Source organism: Carassius auratus, chromosome 21, assembly GCF_003368295.1.
Source record: "Carassius auratus strain Wakin chromosome 21, ASM336829v1, whole genome shotgun sequence".
Classification (NCBI taxonomy): domain Eukaryota; kingdom Metazoa; phylum Chordata; class Actinopteri; order Cypriniformes; family Cyprinidae; genus Carassius; species Carassius auratus.
Window position 1 is genome coordinate 9501578 of NC_039263.1, and position 25797 is coordinate 9527374.

General features: G+C 36.1%; 1 protein-coding gene across 2 annotated transcripts in view; it reads right to left on the bottom strand.

Moving 5' to 3' along the window:
- Nucleotides 1–1847: 1847 nt before the first annotated feature.
- LOC113038402 (bifunctional heparan sulfate N-deacetylase/N-sulfotransferase 1-like) overlaps nucleotides 1848–25797 on the bottom strand; it is a 99494-nt gene continuing 75544 nt past the window's right edge. For both annotated transcript variants that reach the window (XM_026195773.1, XM_026195774.1), the window contains exons 5-16: nucleotides 24591–24678; nucleotides 24267–24421; nucleotides 23916–24101; nucleotides 20136–20264; nucleotides 16541–16723; nucleotides 13564–13660; nucleotides 9639–9762; nucleotides 8389–8563; nucleotides 7155–7325; nucleotides 6955–7064; nucleotides 6389–6491; nucleotides 1848–4613 (exon numbers count right to left, since the gene is read on the bottom strand). In XM_026195773.1, the coding sequence (XP_026051558.1) occupies nucleotides 4494–4613; nucleotides 6389–6491; nucleotides 6955–7064; nucleotides 7155–7325; nucleotides 8389–8563; nucleotides 9639–9762; nucleotides 13564–13660; nucleotides 16541–16723; nucleotides 20136–20264; nucleotides 23916–24101; nucleotides 24267–24421; nucleotides 24591–24678 (1641 nt within the window). In that variant the 3' untranslated portion in view covers nucleotides 1848–4493. The remainder of the gene's footprint in view (nucleotides 4614–6388; nucleotides 6492–6954; nucleotides 7065–7154; nucleotides 7326–8388; nucleotides 8564–9638; nucleotides 9763–13563; nucleotides 13661–16540; nucleotides 16724–20135; nucleotides 20265–23915; nucleotides 24102–24266; nucleotides 24422–24590; nucleotides 24679–25797) is intronic.

Here is a 25797-nt window from a genome sequence, read left to right on the forward strand (position 1 = left end):
ACACTGGATCAGCCCGTGTCCACATGGAAAGTGAAACTATTTTGAATTAATAAAAAAATTGTAACCCGAGACACTTGAAAACGGATTATTGTTGCATAATTATTCTATAGCTTAATATGCTAACAGTTTAACATTATTTACCTAATTTCAATGAAATGATGGGGTGTACCAAGGACAAAAATGCATGCACAGGCCATATTTGAAGATGCAGCATTGATGAGGCAACATTTTTAATCCTACTAGAAAGGCGACATATTTTCAAGATTCTCTTGATACATATGTGTTTATATTAGCCAGTGATTAAAAGTAATATTGTTAATACCCTTAAATGACAATTCTACATTTTCCCTGACGTCAGGATCTTTCGGCAGCGTATTCAAAGATGTTGTTTGTCCACAGCCAGGAACAGCACATCTGCATGGCATTGTAATTTTCCTGTACACAGACCCACTCGCTGTCCGTCGACTGAACACTTGTGAGGCGCGCGGCTCGACAACGATCCGAAATGAGCGTAGTTGTATGGTGCTGGAGGCGGTCATATGCAAATGGTTGGAACGTCACTTCGCACCGTGACGTCACTTCTTACCATGGATCCAGAACGAGCTGTATTTAGAGCTTGATTAAATAAATGGCTCGTTTATAATGGGGAGGACGTCTTAAGCTATGAAACTTGCAGGACGTTTTAATGGTACAAAGACCTCTTATATTCCAAAAGATCAAGGCAAATTTGGTTTCTCATTTCATGACCCCTTTAAATAATGTTGCAAAGGGAACAAGTATATATCATATATTATGCTGTTTTTGAAACGCAATTCTCAGATCAAGATTGTAAGCCAAGTAACAACAACTGAAAGATTTCAATATCCACAGGCTACGTTATCTTCTGACATATACGTCAATAACAAGAGACTTCATTAAAATGACAAATGTCTGTTAGGACAGTGTATGCATCTAAATTGCATGTTCACCTACTAAAACAACCCACACAGGGCATATATACTGTGGCTATACTACGAGTGTTCAGCCATCCAAATGTAAACGAACAGTCTGTGGTTAATGTAGCGGGTCATTGGCAGTGTCAGAATGATGGAGTGTAAAGATCTGGCCAATATGCACTCTGTTTTGCTGAGTGTGTGATGTGGATGCAAGCCATGCTCACAGATGCCCTGCCGCTGACAGATTGAGATGCAGCTGTAGTTTATGTTTGTTATAAAAATCAAACCAACCAGTGACACTCCAGTGTTTCATGGGACAAGGATCAGCTGTAAGGCTACTAATCCGTATGTAAATATGCTTAATTTAAGAATGCATTCATATAAAGGTGGCCAAAGCCACAGAATTTGTTTAAAATATATAATCATTTCTGTAATTGTTATTTGATCTGTACTCAAGTCTGTCCCTTTTTATAGTGGTCCCCTTATTAACAAAACCCATTCTTTAATGTTAAATAAGTTTTTTTTTTTTGGAACGTCTATGTGAAATAATAATATTAACAATATTGAAATACAATATTTTTTAAACTCGAAAAACAATTATATGATAAGTTTCTGGTAATGCTTGTTAATTTCATGGCATACAACCTATAATATGAATTAGAGGGTTAAATATTTATCACCTTAAATGTGACTTAAGCATCTTATGAACAGTGGTGACATTCACAATATTTTAACTAGTATTACTATAAAAATGTTTTTTTACACTGCAATGTCTAAACCAACCAATTAAAGTAAAAAAAAATTCCCCCAAATATTCAATGTCATGTGTATACATGTATACATAAGACACATACTTCTGTGTATTATGTACTCATTGAAATAATACATGTGTAGTTAATAAAGACAAAAAAATAATAAAAAGACAGTGGTTTCTTTATTTGCAAATTAATCACAAAAATATTGGCTACCAACAATAAAAAATATTAACAACGGTAGGTTTATTTGTACAGTTCAGATGATTATTACCTTACAGTTATTTTATTCCATCTATTCATACCCTTCATTATGATACAGAAAGCACAATATTGGCAGTGTGAAAGTCATGGGGACTCTCTGCATGTCTGTGTGAGTGTGGTTGATGTCTAAAATAAAATTCATAACTAGTTCATTCATATTTTATAACCTCTCTCTGTTCCATTCACTCAAAATAAATGGGCTCTGTACACTGCGACACATTATTTAAACATAATTTTGTGCTTTGTGCAAAACCTCCCATTTTACCAGGAAACATGATATTGCATTATTAGATGTCAGTTGTGGGGTTGGAAGCAAAAATACTAAATGATATCATCAATAAAAAAAAGGTTACACGTGATTATGACAAATCCGAGAGCAGCATGTAAGGTGCATGGTTCTGTACCGCACACAATTGTAAACTACTTACATTTTAACCAAAACCAAGTAAAACTATCTGTAAAAGGTACTGGTAATACAAAATGCTCTGTGGACTGGTGCACATATCTGGGTGTGAAGTGATATCCTTGCACACGAGATATGCATTGTATGCTTTTCCACTCCTCAGTCAACAACACAAACATTGTGCTTCTCAAGCATTACACTTTGAGGTCAATGAAGAAAATTAAGGGTTGTACAAATTGTACAAATGAAATCTGTATTATAGAAAATAAACGCTCTGAGATACTGTCAGTTCTCCATCTGTAATATTGCCAAACCCCTTCCCAAGTGTCCATCCTAAAGCAGGGAATATCAGGGGTGATTAATCATCAAACATAGTTCAATTTGTACTTTTTTGGTGCCATTTTTTCTCCCAGAACTAAGTGTTATGAAAATGCTTGACCAAAGGATGACTTTGAATTGACAGACTTGAATTGAAATGCCAAATGACTGTAGGCGCACACAGCTGTTAGAGAAGACTGATAGATGCTGCATGAAGTGAGTCTGCTGGAGTTGTGCATGGAAGTACGGAAGAAAGTGCACAGAAACCTTTCAAAGATGGATGAAAAAAAGAAGGGATCGAAATTAAATCCAATTATTTTTATGTTATACATAAAATGAGATTTGGGTTTGTTTCATGACTTCTCATTTCAGCAGCAAGAGAAATTAAATCCATGAGCGCAGTGGTTTAATTCAGCCCCAGCGACTGGGTTAAGGGGCTTTGTGGAAATTCCGTGGATCGCCCTGCCTGCCACTGAAAAGGCATTGTGTCTATTATATAGCATCCTTGCTTACATTCATGGGTGTAATTCATATGGTTCAGTAGCAGTCAACGGTTCCCACAGAACACAAGTCATATAAAATGGCCTTTTAAAATGGTCTCTTGGCAGAGACAATACATTCCTGGACACATTCTGAAGACAACCCTGAATGCAAAGTGATAAGATGTTGTGACATGCTAAAAAAAAATCACATAAAAACTTAAAAAGGGTAAAACATTCAATAAAACAAGATAAAAAAAGGTGATAAAAGGATTATTGGCGGACAGGTTTTATGGATCGCTATTAAAACTGCAATACCCTTACTTAACACTCCAGTGAAATTTGTGATATAATGCCATTGCCAAAATAACACATGGGTCCAGTTCTCGACATTCATCATTCGAATTAAGATTAAAAAGATCAGCCCCTAAGGCCTGTCAAAACACATCAGTTTGTATACTTTAGTGAATTTAACCGTAATTGGCTTGATTAAGTTGCATTAAGGCAGTTACTGCACATATAACGGGCCAAAAAATACCCAGCTTTTTTACAGTTTCATATTTACAGTCACATTGATTATGGATGTAGCTTATCTGTGTTTTAGTACCACAATTTATCACACATTATTAAGCTGTCCTGTGGATTCGCAACTAATAGCCATAAATACATCGTGATGAAAATTCACCTTTAAATGTCACATTTTAAGCCCAGAGGGTGCATTTGTAACGAATGGGCTTAATATCCTATGAAATAAAAAAAGTTCAAAACAGAAATATGAAACTACAAGGTGAACAGCCTTGTGTTGTGGAAAACAACACATGAAATGAATGTTAAAATAATATTTAACCAAGAAAACAAAGAAAGTCTGACTTTAAGGTACCACCCTGGCACTTATTTATCTGCTGCGGACTTGTGTATGTCCTACAGCTCAAAGAAATATGTGCCCTCCTCTCCCATATATGTCCATTTGTTCTGACATTATGTCTTCCTGGTACTTCAAAACACCAGACAAGTAGAATGTCTTTTGGAAGCCTCCCGTTGTGATCCCATGTTAGAGCCAAGGATTGTAGTGGGTGTACCCCAGGGCTATGTCCTGGGCACATCACTGTCCTCCAAAATGGAACAGAGCCACTAGCACACCTAAGGGCATCTTTCTCTACCTCTTTGTCACATCCTCTAGAAGCTCAGTTCTCCAAACTGAAGGTCCACAAAGCCGCTGGAGGAGACTTGACCAACTACTGTGGCCGGCGGCTTACAGGGGTGGATAAGAGGGTGAGTCCCCTCAAGAGCAGAAGGAGGGGTGTCCGAGTCTGACCAGTGTGTCCCCACCCCCCTCTTCAGGTTACCTGCTGTGAAGTAACTCCTCCCTAAGCCAGCTAGGCAGCGGCTGGCCCATTTTGTACAGCAGCTTGGAGAGCTCAATGTTGTGCTCATGGTAGTACTCTCTCAGGAAGGTCCGGGACTGTGGAGGAAGAGGATGGAGTCAGTTTTTCTGCAAATATGAAACGCACAATATGTAAAGTCATGCTCAAGCTATATGTGGCATTATTAGTAATTTTTTATTTTTACATTTAGATTAGACTGACTTTTACATTTAGTCATTTAGCAGACACTTTTATCCAAAGTGACTCAACTATTATCTGATGCTCACTTAAAATAGATTTTTTTAAACACTTTAACAAATTTAAATCCAATTTAATAAAACAGTTAAATCTTTAGAAAATTAAGAAAATCTCATAATATTTTTTCATTCTGTACATTATAATGTTGCAATATTCAAATTCATTGGTAGGATTTACTCCGATTAGCATTTTATTTTCATTTTAATCAGTTTAGCATTTTATTTTATTTTTTTTCAATAACCTGAAAATCATTAGAGACATATATCCATACATCTCTCTCTCTCTCTCTCTCTCTATATATATATATATACACACACACACACACACCCTACAGCATTACATCTTCATTCCTTTTAACATCATCAGCATCACTCATCTACTTTTAAAATGGTTAGAAAAAGCCATGTTAAAAAGCTAAATATTTTTGACTGGATATAAGAGCAAACATCTCCGGGCTAGAAAAGGTCATGAACCTTAAGCCACTGCTGTGACTGTGAGTGTTAAATGACAGTGTCCCCCTCTGTGTACAGCTCTTTCTCTGAGGAGTGCTGCCACTGCGTCTGCAAAGCCACGACACATCAGCCTGTTCTTTCACCCCTCATTAACTCTGATGTGTCTGCCAAGAAGCCTCAAGGTAACATCAAGGTCCTCAGCATCCAACTGAGCCTCTCTTTATCATAGTCTGTTAAAAGATCTGACTGAAGTTGTGCCCTTGTAGAAAAAACTCCAGTCTGAATGTACCTGAATTAACAAGAATTTGACAAAAATAGACTACTTGTATATCTTCAGGGTGCACAAAAACAAAACAAAAAACAATTGCTGTATAAATGCATTAGTTCTAATGGCAGCACGGTGCACAAGTGAGTGTGATTATCCATTCCTCTTTATTACTAGCTTTAATGTGAAATAAACATGAATGAACATCTCACCCCTCACGTAATCACTCAATTCGTTTTTCAACCATGAAAAGACTCATAAAAATTTCTATTTGAAGAGCATTTTGTGAAATATCAAGACTATATTATATGTACTTTATCTGTTAGTGATGTCATTATTATTTATGTGTAAATAAATATAATTTATGATAGAAATAATTGATTAATTCAGCAAGTGCACATTAAATTGACCAAAGACACAGTAAAGACATTTACACTCTTACATAATTCTATTTCAAGTAAATGTGTGGAACTGTTTTTCGCACTGGCAATAAGAAATGTTTTATCATATTAGTATGATTTGTCATAGATCATGTGACACTGAAGACTGGAGTAATAGCTGCCATCACATGAAATTCTCACAAAATATATATATATATTTTTGTATCTAAAAAAAAAAAAGAGAGTAATGATCAGCATTAGAAACCGCTTTCAAAAACAAAAAATGAGACCAAAATTTTGAATGGTATTGTATTGCAAAAAATGTGATATTAAGATGATTTTATGCAGTTTTTACTACTGATATTATGAAAACTATAGACATTTGAGTCAAATATACCAAAAATGTCTGAACAAGCTTCCTTTTCCCCTTTCAACATCTGTTGTAAAGCCAAACAACCCCAAAAAGACAAGACTGTTTTTAACTGAACCAGGAATATGAACCAGAATCATAATCTCACATCAACGTCCATGTCAGGATATCTTCTCCCTTTACTCTTGCCCAGGCATTTGGTCTTCCCTCCATCTAGCACCTGGCACCAGAAACCCTTCTTCGGATCGAACCTGCAGCAGGAAGGAAGGGACAAAATGAAGGACAGGCAGCAAAAACAGGGCAATGTTTCAACATCTGCCTAATTGTAAGGGAACATCACAAACAGATGGTGCACAGCTAGGCCTCCTGAGAGGCTATACAGGACAAACCACCTTCATTGGCCAGTGGGAGATGTGGCTGACAGATGTTACTGCTTATGAGATTATGTGGTACAGCATGAGACAGAGAATGAGACAGAACGAGAGACAAGTGCAAGGGCTTGACTAAAGTGAAAGAGTTTTCACTAGGTGGAAGAGAAGGCAATGAATTAACAAGCACTCTTGTGTACCTGTCAGACGAGGAGACTACTGTGAAACACTTCAAAGCAGCTCTAAACCATACACTCCAGCTGCTCAATAATGTATCGCATAATAATGACTTTTAATTGTCAATCATAAAAGAGAAATGAGGAACTTTTGGGGACAAGCTTCTTACGCAAGAATCTTGTGGTAGTTGAGCGTGTTTGTCATGACTAGAAACTTCTGGATTTTGTCCATCACTGAAGCTGGTTCTGTCCTCAGCAATTGTCCATCCAGGACCAGGATCTGAAAAGAAACAAAGCGGTTAACTTAAATCATAGAAACATCCTCAACTGCACAGCGCATCTATGGACCCGCATGAACTCCGCTCGATACCTGACTGGAGTGATAGTGTGTGAGCCAGCGCTGCAGGTGTGTGGCGTAAAGTCCGGGCACTAGACAACGGCTCTGCAGGACCCTCAGTTTGATGGGCGCATCCCGCCCAGCAGTGATGACATCATGGAATGTGTATTTCTGAGCCACAGGATCATCGTGAGCCCTCTGGTGCTGGAAAACAGACAATTTATATTTACAATTTCGTGATGAAATACAGTGTTGTGAAAAAAGTAAGTAAACCCCATGAAGTGCATTTTTCCTGTGATGGGGTAAGCAGAGACAAGAAGAATTTATGTTGAATTAAATGCTACATACAGATAATTGTGTAACTAACATACCAATAATAATATAAAAAAAAATAAAAAAAATGATTTAATGTATTTTTTTTATGTATTTTATGCATTTGTTTTATTATATGTGGGACTCTTATATACACAAAAACCTGATATACACCAGGACTCATATAAAAGATAAAATACTAAACTCTACAATATAAAACCATAAAAGTATATTTTAATTATTCATTAATAGTTAGATCATATTCAATTACAAAAATGTAAGGTCTTCATAGCTTGAAATTGTGAGTGTTTTTAAATTGAAACAAGCAGTGCTCATATTTAAATCACAAACTTTTGAAGCATAGTAATCACATGATTAATAGGGTACATAAAATATGTTTTGTACCAAGACATTTAAGACATGGCCTCAAATGACGAGATTTTAAGCCTTTTTAAGGACACCCAGAGGCCCTGTATTTTGTTTTTCTGTATTAGAAAGTACAGAATATACATTTTTACAGATGTTAATAGATAAAAGGCAGTTTATTAAGATGAACATGAAGCCATCTGTAAAAAAAAAAGAAAAACCTGTCATTGGAAACATGCAAGCAGACCCACAAAAGAATGTTCCAGAAAAAAGAAACTGTTTTAGAAGTCAAAGCGTCAGAGCATCATTTCTTTATAATTTGCATAAGCTGCTAAATGTATGGCTGTAAATCATTTTTATACCATTTTCTTCCATCCATACAATCCAAATATAGTTACAGTATCTAAATGTCCACATTTCAAAAGGACATCATTTTTCTGTCAGACCCAGCACAACAATGCTGTTTACAATTCCTTCCGAATTACACATTTTTCCCATTTGCAGATCTAATCTTCTGTCCAGAGCAGGCATCATGGCCTTGACTGACCCTGGATGTGATTGGATGACACATGAGCAGATAGATACTGACCTGATACCAGGAATAGGCTCTGTCAGCCGGGTTGATAAGAATGGTGATGATTTTGGCTTTGGGCAGAAGAGCAGCTGCTCGCCGGGCCGCGACCTCGGAGTCGAAGTAGTTGGCACTTTTCTCAAAGTAGAAATCTGAGCTAGTGTTGGAGGGTAGAGGGAAATACTCCATGTACCTAGCATTTAAAAAAGAAAAACGATTAGCGTTTCATTAAATTTGGTCCAAACTTCGGAGAGAAAACAGATGGTGGACATGTCAACACCTGTGTGTATATATATATATAAAAATTGTTGCACCATTGTTTATCTCTGTTTGGTGAAAATCACCTCTCTCTTTATAATCTGCACTGTGTCCAGCCTTTTTTTTTTTTTTTGAGAACGAACCGCCAGATGAGCCATCAACCTCCGCAATTTTTTCCACAAACTGATTAAAGAGAAAAAGAAAGGCAGGAAGAGAGAAAAGCGGTTGATGATGTGCATCAGACACCTGCCTTCTATTAGTTACATTTCAGGCTACTGGGTGATGGAAATAAAGAGCTGGTGGTGAAGGCAGTGCTGTGTTTTGAAATGACCCATAATGCTTCCCTCTCATGGGAACATTAGCCTCCATGTCTCTTAATACTCCTAACTTCAAAGCATGCCAGATTTTCACAATCCCAGTACTTCACAAGAGCTATCGACTGTAAAGAACCCATGAAATCATGCGGTACTCCCTATGGAAACAGGAAGTTGGGATGCATCAGAAATGGGTTGTTTAGAGGGAAAGGACATTCTCATTCTAGAGAGCAGTTTTAGATACATCCCATGAGTTAAAGAGGAGTCAGTATTTTAAATCAGTAATTTAGATCATAATTTTTAGGTCAAGAACGATAACTGTAACAATATCTATATTGGCTTCCAAATCAATGCATAAACACTTTCTGTTCATTAAATGAACGTGCCACAATTTTGATGTCTGCCACTTTAAATGCTGATGTTTTTATAGTTCATCAACTTGAAGAAAATGTTCTGAAATGACTGTGGATTGTGGATTTGACTACTCTCACAAAATTAAAAAATTGTCCTGGGTATGAATGGATTTTCAATCTGCTAAATGTTTTAGGTGTGCACTAGCATCCAGACGACCTCAAAACTAACATATATGGACTAAACAACAGAGCAATTTATTTTATTTTATGGGGTCAACCAAATCATGCATGATTTCAAAGAGACTGCAACCTATGAAGTTTCTTCCACAATATCACCACATACCAGTCAATTCCTCTGTGGTAGTTTCGGCCGTTGAAGAACTGGATTTCTTCAAAGGTCTCCTTGCTGGGGTAGTTACTGGTCAAATCGGGATGCATGCCCAGGAACAGATAGAGAGCAGTAGTACCTGAATAAACACAAGACAGCATATGTTTCTTATATAATTTAAAAACAAACTTAAATTAGAAAAATCCCTTAAATATAATAACAATAATAATACAACTATTTCATCAGTAGTCTCAGACTTCTTAACCCCATTGTGACTCCTAAAATTCTGCTATTGAGCAATAGAAGTTAATATATGTTTGTACAGTATGTAGTATAAAACCGGATTTAATTTGAGCCAAAGAAAAAGTTTCAGTGAAAGTTTACTGAAACGATGATGCTAGCTAATATACAAGTCTGGGAAGTGAAGTAATAACAGTGCAAAAAAAGAAAAAGAAAGTAATATATAAATGTTGGTCTCAGGCCCAGCCCCCTAATCTAACTTTTATTGAGATTAACACAGCCATTTTCCTCCCCACTCTTAGAGTGGGCTATTGCTCCCTGAAGACATTTTTAGAAGTTTAATTAGTCAACGCTGTAAAACTGAATTCACATTTACTGAGGACCAGCCAGGGTTGCAGGAGAAAGCCTGCATACATCTATGAGCCTGAGTCTGTAAGGAAATAAAACCCCACCAATGCTGTTGGATGATGAAATAAAAAGATACAAAATAAAAGAAACAACACACACACCTTTCGCAAGTCAATCACAGCACTAACCCACCCCATAACTGAATAAAACATTTAGAAATAAAAATACACATAGCTGATTATTGTAGCTGATTATTACATTAACTGAGATGAGCCAATGATTCTGTTCCTTGCTTTGTTTATGAATAAATCAGCAGTTTAAAAATTTGAATCAATGACTGAATGACTCACAACAAACTGGTGGTTTTAGTTAGTTTCATATTTGAAGTACATTTCATATTATATATATATATATATATATATATATATATATATATATATATATATATATATATATATATATATATATATATATATATATATTCTCAGATCATTAATGCAATTTTAAATGCAGTGTAAATGCATTCATGCCACCTGAACAATATGTTGTATCAAAATATTTCCTTCTAAAGCTACTTTTTGTATTGTCTATTCAACATTCTTTTTTCCTCATTTAACATAATAATGATTTTCAATTATCTTTAGGGGTCATTTCTCAGCCTAAATTGACGTGTGATTCATTTGATTAGTTAACAGGGACATCAAGTAAATTAATTCGATTTTTTTGCATGTACGTATATACATGTATACAAAATTCCAAAAATCATGTCGTTTTTTTATTATGTAATCATGTGTTTTTTTGCGTTAATCAGCTTTGTTATATCAGGATTGTTAAAGGGGTCATATTATGCTACTTAATTTTTTCGGTAACACTTTATAACAACTGCATACTATTAATCATTAGTTAAGCATTAGGAAACAGTTAATTCATCATTTATAAACCATGAATAGACATTTATAAGCAGTTTATAAATACAGATATAAATGCTTTATACCTGATTTAAAAGCATATCTATAATTTAATAATTGTTTTTTTATACTTTATTAATGATCAATTTATCATTTCTAAATTAAGTATAGCATTATTTACACACCAGTTATTAAGGACTTGTCAATGGTTCACTTAGAAGATCACTTAGAAATTGTAAGTAAATGATTAATAAACTATTTAAATGTGTATTCATACATCTTATTATTCAGATATACAGCAATAGTTACTTAGAGTGTTAATAAATGGTTTATTAACATGTATTTCTACTGTAATTCAGGGTTAATTCAGGTAGTTATAAAACATATGTAGTTGTTAGTTAACTATTTTTGTGAGCTCATCTAAAGTGAGGACTATTTATGCCTTGTAAAGCTTTTACAAAGAGATTTAAAGGCTGTTAATATTTCTATGTTCTGTATCACTGTGTGGTGTTTGTTTCCGTTTTTTGTTTAGAAGATAACTGAGCCTTTAAATATCCTTTATAAATGCTTTACAAGGCATAACTAGACTCACTTTAGATGCTCACATACATAGTTAACTGACCACTACTAAATGATAAATTGACCATGAATAAAGTATGAAAACACAATTATTAAACACATTATAGATATGCTTTTAAATCAAGAATAAAGAGATTTATATTTGTATTTATAAACTGCTTATTACTGTCTATTAATGCTTTATAAATTATGAATTATCTGTTTACTAATGCTTAATTAATGATTAATAGTGTGCAATTATTATAAATGGTTACCAATTTTTCTTTTCTCTTTGGAGTGTCACAAGCTCTTGGTGCATGACGAAGATCTGTAAAGTTGCAAAGACTAAAGTCTCAAATCAAAAGAGATATACTTTGATAAAGTTAAGACTCTGCCACAACCCCCCTAAAACGGCTCATTCAAACACACCCCCACTTCTAGGTCACTATGTGGAAATATTTGTGTAATGCTGGCCAAATATTCATGCAAGGAAAGAAGGTGTGGTTTCAGTAACTGCAGTTGATGTTGAAGCGGTCACGTCAGGGAGATGCTGTGCAACACATTTTATGGATGACCTTTTCGTGAATCTGCGAGAGGAGGTAATTCTGACTTTGTTTGCTACAACAATCTGGCGCTTCTGAATCAGCTACTGTAGCTATGTTTTGTTATTCATTTAATTAACTTATTAACTGTCTTTAGATTTATTTTGAAAGATGAAGAACGCAATTATGGAAAGGGAAGTTACATTTCCCACAAGTGCTTGCGGTGTTCGACCAATCACAATGCACTGGGTCAGTTGGTCAATCAGAGCAGACTGCGCTTGTTTGGGTCATAGACAGTAAAAGAAATGGACACAGCGACCCCATTGGATTCAACGGAGACAATTGAAGTCAATTAGAAGCACACACTTTCTGGGGTTCGAGCGTACTGCGCAGACTCAAACTGAGCTTGATGACATAGATGTCACGTGAAGTGAGCAACCTGTAAGTCTTCTAATCGCTGTGCCTAGAGAAATCTGAATCATCCACTGAATCTTCCAGAGAAGGCGAGCGTGAACAGGAGCACATTTTGGTAAGTATTCTGATTAATTATCTCTCTTGACTTTATGCCTCCACGTCTCCCCGATTGCCTCACAGACAGTAAAAGATTGCCTGCGAGCTTCTCCTCCTGTCTTCTACGAGGCCATAACATAAGATACAAGGTAATGGAGACTTTATACATTTTCGTGTTTCTTTAGAAATAATTAATGGACAAATGGAGTCTTTAAATGCCTCAGATGTAAAGTTATTCGCTGTCAAAGTGACGCCAAAATGAATGGGAGTCAATGGAATGCTAACAGCAGGTGGGGGTCCGCTAGTCAATGGCGGCGCCCGGGGAAGCTTCAATAAAATATGAAACCCTGCCCCCCTGGTCTGAAGGAAACAACACGTTTGAGAGAGGCGGGGCATAGAGGACCTACAATAATGTACAGTATTTGAAAAATAATGTTTTTTATTTTTTTACATTAAAGCATGTCAACATATTCTGTTCCAAATACACAAAATAATCTTTAAAAGAAAGAATCATATGACCCAATCATATATATACACACACAGCCAGATGATCTGTCAGATAAGTCTGATGATATTAAAATCTTAAAAATGGGGGATCGATAATAACTAAAATTATAATAAAAAGTCAGAAAAAGAAGAATAGGAATTCCTCAAGTAAATTGTAATATTGTAATCTACAGTATTACATTGGCTGATATGTGCTGGAAGGCACACTTACTCTGGATATAGATGGAAATGTGCTATAATTGGTTTTAAAAGAGAACATATCTAGCTAACACAGCTAGATGGCGCAAGTGCACACGTGTGTGGATGTGTGCTGAGCACAACACTCACCGGTCTTCTGAGGTCCAATGATAAGCAGCTTGGGGAAACGGTCACAGGTCTTCTCTTTAGACCAGATGTCTTTGTGTCTTTTGTCCTCACAGGGGTCCTGTAGGGGCAAGAAATGAGCTGAAGTTAAGTGCTACCCATAGATCACTAAAATGAGCACATTCACAATAAAAAACACAGCAGTGAGTCAATCGTTGTGCCTCAATAACCAGCGGGAAATTATAAAGAAGCTGGAAAAATTGTTCTCATTCACCAAGCCAGCATGAATATGAGAAACGTACTGTTTTATAAAATTACCCAGGGTGATATGTTCATTTTTTATTTTTATTTTTTACAGGGAAGTATGCATATTCAAATATAGGGTACAGCAAAATAGCAGAACGTCCAAAAGTTAAGATGTGCTCAGAAAATTTGGATGTAGACCGAGCGCTTGGACTTGGCTTTTACATCAGCAGGAAAAGTGCATTTTCTGGCCAAATTAAAACAAACTATTCAAGCATGTCAAATATCTTACAACATCAGCAGAGTCCAATAACAAGCAGATTTGAGATTAATTCAGACTTAGCCTCTAAACTTGCCCTAATAACATCCCAGAGGTGGCTGTTTTATGGGATAAACCAGATAGAAATCAGAAGCATAAACCATAAACCAACCCCTGTCGAGAGCTTTGAAGCATCTCGGGAGAAAGATGTCCTGCAGCAGCCATTGCGAGCCCTTCATCCATCACAGCTGAAGATGCTGGCAACGGTTGTAATGAATTAATAGCTTTAACCCTTGCCTCTAAATTAAAATCTTGCACAAAAATGAGACGGTGAAACGGTGCATCAAGGCTACGAGCCACCAGCAATCCAACACCTGTCCTTCCTAATGAGATTAACAGCTATTAACAACCAAAAAGTCTTGCATGAGTAGATGCCAGTGCTAAAAGGAATAATTACACTAAATTAACACATTTGGTTGGTGAGTTTAATCACTGATGTACTCATGGGGTCACAGTTTACGTTAACAGTTAACATGAGCTCTGTTCCGAAACTTAACTTCTTATAAAATTCCTTATTTTTAAGACAGCATCACATGTATTCATTTTGGAAAAGGAAATTTGAGAATGCATTGCAAGTTAACTAAGATTTTTGTAAAGAAATGAATAACTTTAGGACACTAAAAATAAACACATGTCATTTATGCAATCTTTCAAATTTCAAATAAATGCTGTAGTGGTTCCTAACTACGTTCCTGTAGCCCCTAATACCAAGTTCACACTACAGGATCTTAAGCCGGATTTGCAAGTCAACAAGCTCGCTGACAGGTCGGGCTGTGATCAGGGGCAAATCAGTGTGTGATCAGCGCTCGGCAGTCTTTATGTGTGAACTACTCAACGACGCATCAAAGAGGCTCCCTGACACCTCGTCGACGCCAAAGAATTATCTAGCATGCTAAATATCTGGACCAGTCAGCCGACTCGATGGTAGTCCGACAGCCAATGAGAGAGCAAGACATGGGTTGAGAAAATGGCAGCAGCAACATGGCTTTAAAGGGATAGTTCACCCAAAAATGAGGCTAGATTTCTATTCATCAATACATTCGTCTTGGAGCCCAATCTGAATAAATTGGCCAAATCTGACTGAAATGTAATTCTGATTGTAAGAGGTGAGAATCTGTTCAGAAGGAGAAATATAAACATTTGAACAGATCGAACTGAAACTGGAGAGTTATGCACGTGCAATGACGTGGAAATGGTGTAATGATGTATGACACATGAAACAGCTGTTGCTGTTGGATCAGAAATGTCATAAATTACTATCCTGTCAATCGAAAGTTCTCCTTCTACTCATCGTCTGTGAAACAGTGCAGGACAAATGTTGTCTCCCCAGTCCTTGCTTCAGACTCTCACCCACAGGCGCCTTGTTTTGGACGTGGGGTTTTTACTGTTGGATAAATATAGAAGCAGCACGGCACAAAGCTTTGGTCAATGTTTTGGTCAGCATGCTAACATCACACTGTATCGCAGGGGTTCTCTTATGCACAACAAACATCTTCTGTAAAACAGGCTAACAGGTTAGCTCATTACATGAAGTCCACTGAAATCTTCATCAGTTCATACTGCGGTCATACATACAGAATGCGACCTGTTTTCTGGTTTGCTCAGGTGCCGTTCAACATACAGTGTACCCCATTGGAACCAATCAAAAGGAGAGTCTCATGTTCAGTCCAAGACATGATTTTGCCTTATCTATCATACATTTGCTTTATCTCCCAGCACTTTGGCAGGTGATCTCTCTTAGAAAATAGCTACCCATGTAGGATATAAACAGAAGAACAGCTCAATGGTTTTTGGGTAATAGCCATGGACATGCTGTATTAAGTTTAAAATAAAAACTAAACTCTTTCCAAGTTGTTTCTTTCCTCTGCATGTAAGAGCAGCTTGCAGATTTCTTGGGAAAACAACTGCAGAGGAAAGAAGATTATTCAGAGCGGGGCAAGCTGTGGAACGCTGGAGAGCCGACAGAAAAGATGGGACCTCAACCTTGACAGGAAACGAAAGAGAGATCAAAAGAGGGATTTAGAGCTTTCAGGCTCCCACTTTCGCTTTCTCTAAGGGTGAAGCAAAACAAGTGAGTTCGAAAGAGTGAGACGAGAAGAAATAAAGAAGCTGGATAAATTGAAATGGGGTGAGCGCGAGAAAAGATACAGAGAGAAAGACAGAGCTTCTGCATTGCCTCCAAGTTTCAAATGAATTATAGGAACCAATTTCTAAAATAGCATTCTCTGATTTCCTGGCAGGCTACACGGAAAACCATTTTCGCTCTTTGTACATTAGAGTAAATGTGCAGACAGCCATACGAAACCTTTCGCCACATATTACAGCAACACCGCTCAACACTCTCAACCTACGCTGATCCACTCCCACTAAATAGAGTTGTATTTGATTCCCATAATGATCCCTGAACAGTACAGACCCCCAACAGAGCTTCTCTGTTACCTGCCAGATGGGGTCCCTCTCTTCAGGGAAGATTTGGAAATATCTCTGCGCCAGCTGCACAGGCGGCAGAGTCTGCAGTTTCAGGTTGGTCCACATCTGTATGAACTTCACCAGGTTCTTGAAGGTGTACAGGCCAAGACGATCATTCCCGTAGTTGGACAGGTGGGTCATGAAGATGCTGATCTGGTTTAAAATAAAATGGTTTAAAAGCGTAAGAAGTCATTAAGCGCTCAGCCTATCAGATTAATGAATAGATGACTTTTAAAACAAGCTGTATTTTCACAGCCATTACTCTAGTCTTCAGTTTACTCTAGTCATCCTTTAAAAATCATTTTAATATGCTGACTTGGTGCTCAAGAAAATGTCTTATCAATTTGGAAAAACATTTTTGTGGAAAGAAATTGAATTTTGAATCAAAGAATAACCTTACAATAGCAATACTGCGGAAATAGTTTGTAACATTATACGTCCATACGGTCACTTTTTTAGCAATTTAATCAATGATTATGAATTTAATCAAATTATAATAAAACTAAATCTTACAGACCCCAAACTTTTGAATAGTAACATAAATATGTATTATGTAGAATTAATACAGTTTAAAGAGACACTATTTTTGAAAATGACCTGAAGTGAATGAAAAAATCCTGCAAAGTTTTACATTTGAAAGTGCACAGTGTATAAAGTGATCGTCTCTCAAAAGAAAGAGTTGACTCTGAATCATTGAAACAAATAGTTTTTAAGACAAATCCCAAGCTGTTTCATGTTGCCGTCAATTAATGCGTTGGTCAGAATGAATTTTTTTTTTTTATTATTTGCCACTAGGTACCACTTTTCGAAGCAGTAAAATTAGTGGTTTCCTCAGTAACTGCTGTACACAAAGCAGCACTGTGCTCACAAACGCTGCTTTGTCAAGATACAGAGTGTCACACGTCATAATCTGAAAACCATGCCCATCCCACGGTCCCCATTGTCTTTCTATTGTGGACAGCTGCCTCCTTGACATTTCTGACTTATAACAAAAACAAAGCAATGTCTAAAAGCTGCTATGTCACAAGGTGCACAGTAAACAAACTTAAAAACCCAGAACTATGTTTTTATAAGCTGTCTACCCAAAAAACGAGAGACAGAAAGTCCATGGAGGGTATTGGATTGTTTCCCCCCCAGAGTGGGTGTGGCCTTAATGCATCACTTTTACATGTATGATGAAATGAAAATAAGACCAATTGGACCAACCACCACTCGTTAACCGATTATTAACCATTAATCGACAAGATTATTTTATATATATTTTTTTTAATTATATCTGGTCTTTGAATAATTTTTTATTTAACTGTATATCTTTCGGATATTTTCACACTTAATTATGCCCATTAAAATGTATTTTACAAGTTTGTGTTGCTATCTTTGTTATTTTTTTTTGCTCTGTGGTTCATCATCTGTAATTTAATAGCATTAGAGCTGTAAGTAGAGTACTGTAATCACGCGCTTTGCTGTAATAATACAGGGAACAAATCTCCTGAGATATTTTCACAAATAGAAGTCACATTTTTTTTTTATCTGAAACGTGCTGCGTTTTATATTCCAAAGCCACTCATAAAATGCAAAAACACTCAAGCAAGAAAAACATACGCAACGCATGCATGTATTTGGACTGGTTTAGAACGAGAGGGACAGTATTAACGTACTGCCTAGTGCATTACACATAGGCTGCTAAATTCACTTTCGCTAGAAAGTCATGTATGACTAAGGTTGAAATTAAATCATGTTTATAGTGAATGTCCCTATAACTTACTCCCGAATTGTGAAAAATCATTAGGATATTAAGTAAAGATCATGTTCCAATATATATATTTTGTAAACTTCCTACTGCAAATATATTAAAACCTAATTTTTGATTAGTAATTTGCATTGCTAATAACTTCATTTGGACAACTTTAAAGGTGATTTTCTCAATACTTAGATTTTTTTTGCACCCTCAAATATTTGTGTATCATGGGCAAATATTGTCCTATCCTAACAAACCATACATCAATGGAAAGTAGACGTGACGGTCAGTAATTCAATATCTTACGGTAATGAATATGCATGATATTGTTATTGTGGGCACTTCTAAATACTGTGAATAATTATAGATTACAAATATTATATTACAAATATTATTCAGAATTTGGAATGCATTTTAAGAATACTTTTCCCATCACCTGGTCAAAATGCACAACACTGCTGTATGTTGCTTGAAAGAAGCATGTCTGATGTAAACAAGCACACATGAGAAACACACTGGGGAACACGTGAGAGACGCGCTGAATGAAAGAACATTTTCTCTGATAGCAGATGGCGCTAAACTGCAGAAAATGCAGCCCTTACCCTGGAAACCCCATAAATATAGCAGCTGTGCTACTTTCTAAAAAAAAAAGTATTTAAATTGATTTAAATAGCCATTAAAATTTGTGGATTTGCAATTACATATTTAGACTAAATAGACTATTTATTTCTAAACTTTTTTTACATTTTAATCTGGACTACAACATGCTCTAGATTTTGTGTGTTTTGATTATTGTTTGTTCACACTTTACATTAGGGCTTCATTAGTTAACATTAATTAATTCATTAGTTAACAAACTGTCAATGAAAAATTATTCTGAACATTCATCAGTCTTAGGCATTCCAATATTTAAGAACACATCGTTGAAATTGAAAGTTGCTACTTTGTTATTTAATGAGCTAACCGGAACCAAGACTTGTATTTTTTAACAAAGATTAATCACTTCTGTAGCAAAGGAGAAGTCGTGGCCTAGTGGTTAGAGAGTTGACTCCTAACCCTAAGGTTTTGGGTTTTGAGTCTTTGGCCAGCAATACCACAACTGAGGTGCCCTTGAGCAAGGTACTGAACCCCCAACTGGGCGCTGCAGCATAAATGGCTGCCCACTGCTCCGGGTGTGTGTACACGGTGTGTGTGTGTGTGTTCACTGCTGTGTGTGCACTTTTGGATGGGTTAACTGCAGAGCAAGAATTCTGAGTATGGATCACCATCCTTAACTGTATGTCATGTCACTTTTTCACGTCACTTTGAAATGTAGCCATTGTTGATTGTGAATGTTAATGCATTAATGCACAAGGTTAACTAATGAGGTCTTCTTGTAAAGTGATACATATTGGTCTTTATAGTTCTTTTGCACTTTTACAATCTTTGTAAAAATTGTAACTATTTATTTTTCTGTATTGCTTTATTATATTTAAATGTTCAGTTATTTTTGTTATAAGAAAAAAGTTATTAAACCTGTTATACTTTATTGTGACCACTTTTTTAAAACTAAATTGCAATACAGTAATAATACCGTATACCGTGATAAAAGCATTAGCAATTAATCGCAACATGAAAATTGTATACTTGCATATCCCTAATGGAAAGCTCATTTATTTATCTTCCAGGTGATTTATAAATATCAATTTCGAAAAATGTACCCTTCCAACTGGTTTTGTGGTCCAGGGCCACATATGACAAGTTGAACATTTGCAAATAAGATTTGAGAGCTACAGTGCACAGGAAGATTTACAGTGAATAACGTAAAGAACTTATGTCACTACGTACTGGGTTGAGAAGCACAGTTAGGAAAAGCTCTCCTCCATTTATGAGTTTGTCCAGCTCTTTAGAGCCTCCAGGATACTCATTGTAGAAGATGGTGTGAGTAAAGAGACCACAGGTCTGTCTGGGCAACACCTGAAAAACAAAGACATTTCCTTTCATTATGTCATCACTTTATTTAAAATAATGTTAAATTGCCTTGGCCAAAAAAAAACCAAACAAACAAAAAAACATAAGAGCCATATATATGCACATACACACACACACACATTAGTGCTGTCAAATGATTAATTTCGATTAATCCCATCCAAAATAAACATTTTTGTTTACATAATATATGTGTGTGTGTACTGTGTATATTTATTATGCATATACAAAAACACACACACGTATGTATATATTTAAGAAAAATAAGAATAAATTAATTAATAATAAATATGTTTATATATTACATATATTTATATATGACATCATTTATATGAACATTAATATATACATGTAAATATTTGCAAGATATATGCTGTATGTGTGTGTATTTAAATATACATAATACACACGCACAAATATTAAATTAACAAAAACTTGTTTAAATCGCGATTAATTGTTTGACAGCACAAATATATATATATATATATATATATATATATATATATATATATATATATATATACACACACATACACACACACACAGTTGTGTTCAAAATTATTCAACCCCCTTGACTTGCAAGACAATTTGCTGTGGAGGATAACATTTTATGAAATCAATTTAACAAAGGCATCAGTAAAGTATTAGAGAAAGTTTGTTAATACACTTTTGAGTGATTCTGAGAATGGAACATTGACGAATCATGATAAAATTAGAATTGGCTCTAAACATTCATGTTCAAAATTCAACCCCCTTTGTGGAGAATCTTTTATTCTTTAAAATCACCAATAAACGCTGTCTGTAAGTGTTTAGAAGCTTCTGTCACCTCTCTACTACAGTTGTTGCCCATTCCACACCTGAAAAAGCTTTCAGATCACTGATAATCTTTGGTTTACACATTGCCACTGCTTTCTTCAAATTCAACAAGATATTTGAAATGAGAATTAAGCCTTGAGACTGAACAGGTCACTCAAGTACATTCTATGACTGATCCCTGAACCAAGCAGTAGTAGATTTGGATGTTTACTTTGGTATGACTGGCCTGCAGGAAAGTCCACTGATCATCAGCTTCAGTCTTTGCACCAAAAGCATCACAATTCTTGTCAAAATGGCCTGATACTTCAAAGAATCCATGATGTCATACAGTCATGATTTCCACTTCCTTCTACACTAAAGAAACCCCATAACAGGACTGATCCACCTCCAAGTTTGAGGATGGAGATGGTGTTCTTCTGCTTATGAGCTTTGCCATTTTTTGCAGCAGACATACCGCTGATCCATGGGTCCAAAAAGTTCCAGTTTGGTCACATCACTCCATATAACATTCCTCCAGAGCTCCACAGGTCTACACAAATTTTTTTTTTATCAAGTTCAAGTTGGCTTTTTGTTCTTCTTGATCAATGGTGGTATTTATCAAGATGTCTCAACATGAAGTCCATACTTGTCTAGTGTTCTTCTTACACATTGCATTGAAATGGTTTTCCTCCTTTCATCAGGTCATCCTGCTAGTCTTTGGCTGTACATTGCAGGTTTTTTCTCAGTTGCTCTGATTAAACATTTTATGATATTGTGCTTTTTCTTCCACAACCTCAAAGGTTTTCTGGTAAAACACACTTTAAGCTAAGGAATAAGGCTGAGAGCTGTGTCTCTAGGAACTTTAAACGCCTTGGAAATCTTCATATAGCCTTAGCCTTTCTAAAGTAATACAATATTTCTTCTCTTTTGCTTTTGTGAGATCTCGGTTGACATTTTTGCTACTCAACTTCAATACCTGCATGGGCTAACTGTATGTGTGACGGCTCAAGCTAATTTTGTTTTTAATAGAGTTTCTAAAGGCTTAATTGTGTTTCAGACTGTTTTATTCCCCACCATGCAAATAAGTGATTAAAAAACAGCAATGTTGAATAGGGGTTGAATAATTATGACATAGCAGTATTATAAAAAAAATCTTATAACTCAAATATATTACATTATATATTGACAATATCACTTTTAATATGCCAGTGAACTGTTATGGATGCAAGTTTTATTATATCCTGGATCTTCAGAAAAGCTTGTATTTGTAAAATACTACAGTCTCTAGGGGGTTGAATAATTTTGAACACAACTGTATATATATATATATATATATATATATATATATATAGAGAGAGAGAGAGAGAGAGAGAGAGAGAGAGAGAGAGAGAGAGAGAGAGAGAGAGAGAGAGAGACACACCTTGAATAAATAAAATTTCATATACAGTAAAGGAACAAAACAATAAAATAAAATAAAAATCACATCTAGACATGTTCAGAAATTTTACAGAAGCTATAATTCACTTTCATATGTAAGCCAAACTGGACCCACTTTATATTAAGTGGCCTTAACGACTATGTACTTACATTTTAGTTAATAATTTAGTACAATGTACTTATTGTGTACATACATGTTTTAAAATTGTACTTATATTTAAAAAAACTACATGTAATTACATATGTATTTAATTTCTGTAATTACATTTATAATTACACTGTTGACTCATACTTTACACCTTAACCCACCCTTAAACTGACCCATACCTCCAACCCTCTCCCTAACCTTACCCCTATCCCACCTCAATAGCAGCAAAAGTGTTTTACAATACAATATGAACACAATAAGTACATTGTACTTATTTTTTAAGTACATAGTAGTTAAGGCCACCTAATATAAAGTGGGACCGTAATCTCATTTAAGAGTAATTTTTGACTGCAATGGCAAATGAATGACTTTCTGACCTTACTGAAAAATCATACAATAACTGGAGAAAGTCTACTAGAGTTAACATGTAATGAGTTGGAATGCTTCTGCTCTAAGAAAACAGCATCCCAAAATAATATGGCCCGAACATCAGCATACATGATCTTATTTGACAGCCAGTGATGGTAGAATGAAGATGTTTACATTAAATGTGATTTTTCCTTCATTCTGAAAGGATTCTTTACATAATACATGTATATGCTTTAAAGACTATTGTCTTTGCTTTATCATAAGCATCTTTCCCTGATATGAACCATGGATAATAACTATGTCAGGATAAGGAAATGTTCAATGGCCCTTGTGTGCATTTAAAATAAAAATAAAAAATACAACATAGCTGCTGTATACGATTCTCAAGGTGATTTTGTTTCGGCCCATTGTTGTAAGTTCACATGCATTCTTACATTCACACACACACACACATAAACCGCTCTGTCATGATTCACCAAGCTTTTGTCATACTCTCTCTTGTTGTTCCCTGAAGCGATGCACAGTTGATAAAAAAAAAAGAAAATTGTACTTCCACAAACAGTTTGCCCTTAACCCCCCACTGGGATTCAAAGCTCAAACCATACACAAAATAGCCTGGGGTTTATCGTACTGAATCCAGCCGGAATAAAAATTCAACATACTATCATTTAACCATACAGCTGTACAGGCTACAGTCTGAATAAAAATGTGCCATCTGTTTTTTATAGAGAAGAACTAAAGTCTTAGTGCACTGGAAATGCATATGTCAGTAATGCAATGCAACATGTTTGTCATAAGGATACAGGTTCAAGTCTGTGTTATTTCCAAATTCCATTCTACCAGTTTCTCCCACTTTTACTCTTTACTTTCCCCATTAAAGGTGTTCTTACACTGATGCCACTGTGTATGAAGCCCCTGCGGAAGCGTGCGGGTTTGAGGTGGGGATACTCCTCTGTACTGGTCACTTTGATGCCCCACACTCTCTTCCAGGCCTCGTACAGCTGCAAATGGATGGGATACACTCCAGAGTGATGGGGAGCCACTGCATAACCCATGTTTGTGGGAATGCCATGCTCCTGAAAGGAAACAGCAAAAAGGGTGCTTCAGCTATGAACCACTAATCGTGCATAACTTCATCCTAACCTCATGGGCATGCAAAAAAAAAAAAAAAATGTGCTAAATGACCTAATGTAAACAGCCTGATTTTTTTCAAGCGTTTTATCCAACCCCTACAGTCTCACCTCTGCAAACTTTCTGTTGAGCAGCATTTGTTCAGCCAGCACGGACTGGTTGTGGAAGAGATGTGGCTGCATGTGACTCCACATGTGGGGGAACCACCAGAACTCCTTACTGTAGGACAGAAGCAGGTCATCTCCAAGATCCTCCTCATCTGTGCCTAAAATATAATTACAAGGACACAAACGGTAAACATCTCGACTCTATTGCAAAAGCTGCCTACTAAAACAGCATCCTATCACAGAAACTCATAATTGACTGAAGATCACACATACCAAAAGAGCACGTTGTTAGCATTTTGTTAAGCTAACAGTGTGATATCTGCTTACCAGCATGGAAGAACTTTCCAGAGAATCCCAAGTTGAAGGTGAAATTGGGCACGTGGGTTCGGAGTTCGTTCTGCGTCTCCAGTAGGGCCTGCGAAACAAGGAGTTTAGAAATGTAATAAAAGTTGTTTAAAAGTCAGTAAACACACAAAACGCATTCAAAAAGCACACAGACAACAGACGAGAACACAAAAGAGATGCACCGCCAAAAGACGTCCGCCAACGCACGTCTGCACACGAGCAGTGCTTAGAGGGACAGCGTAAGCATGACTGCTGTCTGTTCATCTCCTGTGTTTGCTTCATTACCCCTCTCAGATTTAGCTCCGCATCTGCCTCTCGTTTGATTTGTTTACTGTGCTTGTTTTTGACTGCCTGCCTCTCCAGTGTGACTCAATCAAAAGACTGATTCATATTTAACTGCACAGAGGTCCACAGACAGACAAGACTGCTTTGATTATGTTTGCTTTCTATTCCTTCCCTCGGCTGAACATCTGCATCGCAGCGCTCAAGGAGATGAGAGATTCACAAGGAGGATGCAGAAAACTGCATTTGAAATATTCATCCTTGCGGCGAGTCTTTGGATGCCCTTTTGAACAGCCAGTCGTACAAAAAAGTATTAAATAAAAAAGGGAAATGGAAAGAGGAGGAGATATTTGGAAAAAGAACAGCAGAGGTTGGAGTATTGAAAAAAAACAGACAACTGATGATAGGAAAAGTGCGGTCACGTCAGGAAAACTTTTGGTAAATATGGATGTAACAAACCAGTTTCTCAATGTTCTGCTTCTGAGGTAAAATAGACAGGCCTTTTTCATGGCCTCTTCTTTCCCCCTGTGTATATATAATATCACTTACTTTAAATTATTCCCTTTCTGTACATATTTCATTCTATGTCTCATTCACAAACAAGATTTTGTTCTGCTGGTCCAGTCAATAAGTCAGTCCTTATTTTCACAGGTCCCAGCACTAAAAAATTCATCATTTTTTACATTTTAAATAATTTTTAATAAAAATTAAGTAATAATAATGTCAAGTTTAAATCCGAATAATGAATGGAAATTACACAGCTATAAACATAACTATTTGACAGCTAGAAATTCATACAAGTTTGTTACAAAATGATGAAATACAGTGCACTGGTGATTTATCTTCATCTTCTCACGGATGCCTCAAAGACTATCACAAATCATTCTCACCATTTCAGAAAACTTCA